The following is a 4,023-nucleotide window of genomic DNA, read 5'->3' as shown; positions in this document are numbered from 1 at the left end:
AGAGTGGGATCCTCCCCCTCCCCCGTCCCGGCCCCGAGCAGCACATCCCGCCTCTATCCGCAGAGCTCTGAGCAGGGACACCCCATACCTCTCACGGCCAGGACGGCTCGGGCCGTGGCGGAGCCCAGGAGGTTGTGAGCGACGCACTCATAGGTGCCCGCGTCCCGGGGCTCCACTCGCTGCAGCCACAGGCCCCCGTCCGGCAGGGTCTGGAGCCGCCCACCCGGCCGCAAGGGCTGGCCCGCACGCAGCCACTCCACGGTGGGCGCCGGCTCCCCTGAGGCGTGGCACTGCAGGGTCACGTCGTCCCCGGATCTGGCCGTCACGCCCCGGGGCTCCACCCGGAGCACCGGCGCACCTGTGGGAAGCCCGGGCAGCTTTTAGGCACCTTTTGCTCTTTTCGTATGTTCAGCCGGTGCTTATTCGTTCAGAGTAGAAAATGTGGGGGTAGGAAGGAGAAAACAGAGTCACAAGGGGGCATCCTATCCGATTACCATTCCGAGTATTCCCTTCCAGACGCCGTCTCCCGGGAACGGGATTGTATTGCTCAGAGCTGCTCCTTCCTTCCGCTTTCACCCCGCAGTAAATCCTAACGACCTCCCCATGCCCTGAGATGCTCGGTTTTAGTGCCTCCTTGGCGTCCCACTGCATGGGTCGATCACAGGGACGTTGCTAACGATGTCAGATGGGAGACGGGGGCCCCGTCACTGGCTGTGGGTGAGTCTCACCGAGTCTCTCCCCGGCCCTCAGTGTTCTCATCTGGAAGATGGTAATCCCTGTCCGCTTGCTGCCACAGACCCTCCGGAATGGCTGGAGGGTACAGGCGGAGAAGACCCAGCGCCGGTGAGGGCGGGGGTAAGGCAGGTGGCAAGTGGCAGCAACCGTGTGGAAAACCATCGGCCGGGGCACCAGTTTCCCGTGGCTGCTGTCACCAACGGCCACACACGTGGCTCCAAACGGCAGCAGTCTGCTCTCTCACAGCTCTGGAGGCCGGAAGTCCAAGATCAGCTGTTTCACGAGGCTAAGATCAAGGTCAAGGTGCCCTGCTTCCTCCAGAAGCTCTACGGCAGAATCCATTTCTTGCCTCCTCCAGCTTCCGGTGGCTTCTAGCGTTCCCTGGCTTGAGGCTGCATCCCTCCAGGCTCTGCCTCCATCTTCATACCCTCCTCCTCCTCTCCCCCTCCTGCTCTTCCCCCCCCTTCTCCTTCCTCCTTATATTAATTACATTATAAATGAACGTTAAAAAGAATCCTTGACAGACTATTCCAACATCTGTTGGTGTCTGTGGCTCAGCTCCTGTCGCTCAAGCTGGGATTTTCCTCGTTATTGGGAAGACGAGTGAGTTTCGACTGCATCCTGAACATCTGAAGCATGAAAAGCCCATAGTTCTTATTTAAACCTTCCATCGTAGGGGCGCCTGGGTGGCTCAGGTCATGATCCCACAGTTCACGGGTTCAAGGCCCGCGTCGGGCTCTGTGCTGACAGCTCAGAGCCTGGAGCTGCTTTGGATTCTGTGGGTCGCTCTCTCTCTGCTCCTCCCCCACTCACGCTCTGTCTCTCTCCCTCAAAAACAAACATAAAATTAAATAAATCTTCCCTCCTCTGCTGCTGCCATGAGGCCAGGTGTGGGCAGAAATCCAGCTTCGCTAGTTGGCCTCTGTGGACCCCCGGGAACAGGAGGGAGGCTCTGCTACTGCCGGGCAGGCGTGGGGGTTCGGGGCTAACACTTGCCTCTGCTGACATCACCCTGGCTGGGGGGGTGAGGGGAGGAGCCAGTCACTCGGCCTCCCTCACCTGAGGCCGCTCTCCCAGGAGGGGTGGAGGGGGGCTCGGGACAGGGGGCAAGGGCGGAAGTGTGGGTCCCCCCCCCCACTTGATGAGGCTGCAGTTTCTGACACGGTGTTCGGCTGGAGCACGGTGGTCATTATCTGAAGCCTCTCTTTTTTTTTCTTATTTTTCAGAGAGAGCGTGCGCATGCGTGAGTGGGGGAGGGGTAGAGAGAGAGGGGACAGAGGATCCCAAGTGGTCTCTGTGCTGACAGCAGCGAGTCAGATGCGGGGCCCAAACTCCCAAACCGTGAGATCATGGCCTGAGCCCAAATCAAGAGTCAGAGGCTTAACCGATGAACCGCCTGGGCGCCCCCATCTTCATCATTCTGAGGTATACAGCTCAGTAGCGTGGATACATCCACATCACCGCCATCCACCCCCAGGGCCTTTTTGTCTTGCAAAATTGCAACTCCAGGTCCATTCAACCACAGCTCGTTGCTGCACCCACCCCGCTCTGCTTTCCATTTCTATGCATTTGACAACTGAGATGCCTCACAGAATTGGAATCACAGTGTTTGTCTTTTTGTGACTGCCCTACTTCCCCTGACAACTCTATTCATGTACCAGGTGTCAGACTTTCCTTCTTTTTAAAGGGTGAATAACATTCCAATACACGAACGGGTGAATTTTGTAGTGTATATATTAATAAAGCTGTTTTTTTTTTTTTAAAGTAATTGCTATGCCCAATATGGGGCTCGAACTCATGATCAAGAGTTGCATGCTCTACTGACTGAGCCAGCCAGGTGTCCCAAGCTGGTTTCTTTTTAAGGCAAAACTCTGGGGCGCCTGGGTGGCTCAGTCAGTTATGCATCCAACTCTTGATTTTGGCTCAGGTCATGATCACCGTTTGTGGGATCAAGCCCCGTGTCGTGCTCTGTGTTGACAGTGTGGAGCCTGCTTGTGATTCTCTCTCTCCCTCTCTCTTTGTCCCTCCCCTGCTGGCACAAAGGTGCTCGCTCTCTCTCAAAAAAAGGCAGAACTCTGGACAGGGGTTACCCAGGGCAGGACATTGGCTGGAAAAGGGGTACAGTACGATGGAAGTAGCTGGGACCCGGTAGTATTCTGTTTTTCTACTTTTGCTCTGGGTTAACTTGGTAGGTTCACATTATAAAAATTCATTGAACTGCACACTTCTAACCTGTATTCTCCCCTTGCACGTTCATCTTCAGTAAAAGTTTTATTAAAAAATTCTTATTTAGGGGCACCTGGGTGGCTCAGTCGGTTAAGCATCCGACTTCGGCTCAGGTCATGATAATCATGGTTCGTGGGTTCGAGCCTTGAGTCGGGCTCTGTGCTGACAGCTGGCTCAGAGTCTGGAGCCTGCTTCGAATTCTGTATCTCCCTCTCTCTCTGTCCCTCCCCTGCTCACGCTCTCTCTCTCTCTCTCTCTCTCAGAAATAAATAAAACATTAAAATATTTTTTAAAAAATCCCTATTTAGACGATGTCACAGGGGCACTTGAAGGCTCAGACACTGCTTTGTGAAATGCAAGCTACTTGACAAATGCAAGAGCTGTGACCGCGACCTTTTTGATGGTTGTGAGTTCGAATAAATGGGTCCCCCCAAGCCCGGCTGTTGGGTCCTTGGATATTCATGAGCCCTGGCCCCGCTTTCCATTCCCGAATCAGGGAGCTATTTCATAGGACTTCAATTGTGTGTTCTGAATAAATATTTGTAAGAGAATTCCAAGTCCCTAGTGCTGCTTCTCTGCCCTCCATTCTTTTCTTAACACATTTTTAAAAAGGTTTATTTATTCATTTTGAAAGAGAGCAGTGATAGCAGGGAAGAGGCTGAGAGAGGAGAGGGAGAGAATCCCAAGCAGGCTCCGTGCTATTAGCAGAGACCGACGCGGGGCTTGAACCCACTAACGGTGAGATCATGGCATGAGCCAAAATCTAGAGTTGGATGGTTAACCGACCGAGCCACCCAGGCGCCCCTCTGCCAGCCATTCTTATCAGACAGCCGGGGACACACAACCACAGCCTCAGCACAGCCGCCTCCACGCGCCAGGCGCCCACTCTGCACTGTCCCCACCCAGGGCCCCGGCGACGGGGAGGGCGAGACTCACTCTGCAGCACGAGGATCACCACTTTCTCCACTGCGCCAATCTCATTCTCCGCCAGGCACTGGTACCGGCCCGCGTCGTCCGTCTGCAGGTGGGCATGAAGGGGAGGAGCTTAGAGCATAAGCCAGC

General features: G+C 55.0%; 1 protein-coding gene across 1 annotated transcript in view; it reads right to left on the bottom strand.

The window, feature by feature from the left end:
- HMCN2 (hemicentin 2) overlaps nucleotides 1–4,023 on the bottom strand; it is a 132,085-nt gene that overhangs the window by 13,432 nt on the left and 114,630 nt on the right. The window contains 2 exon segments of the mRNA XM_077768469.1: nucleotides 89–358; nucleotides 3,898–3,979. Of these exon segments, the coding sequence (XP_077624595.1) occupies nucleotides 89–358; nucleotides 3,898–3,979 (352 nt within the window).

Source organism: Crocuta crocuta, unplaced genomic scaffold (assembly GCF_008692635.1).
Source record: "Crocuta crocuta isolate KB4526 unplaced genomic scaffold, BGI_CrCroc_1.0 scaffold35, whole genome shotgun sequence".
NCBI classification, from domain to species: domain Eukaryota; kingdom Metazoa; phylum Chordata; class Mammalia; order Carnivora; family Hyaenidae; genus Crocuta; species Crocuta crocuta.
This window is presented reverse-complemented; position numbering and strand designations above follow the sequence as displayed.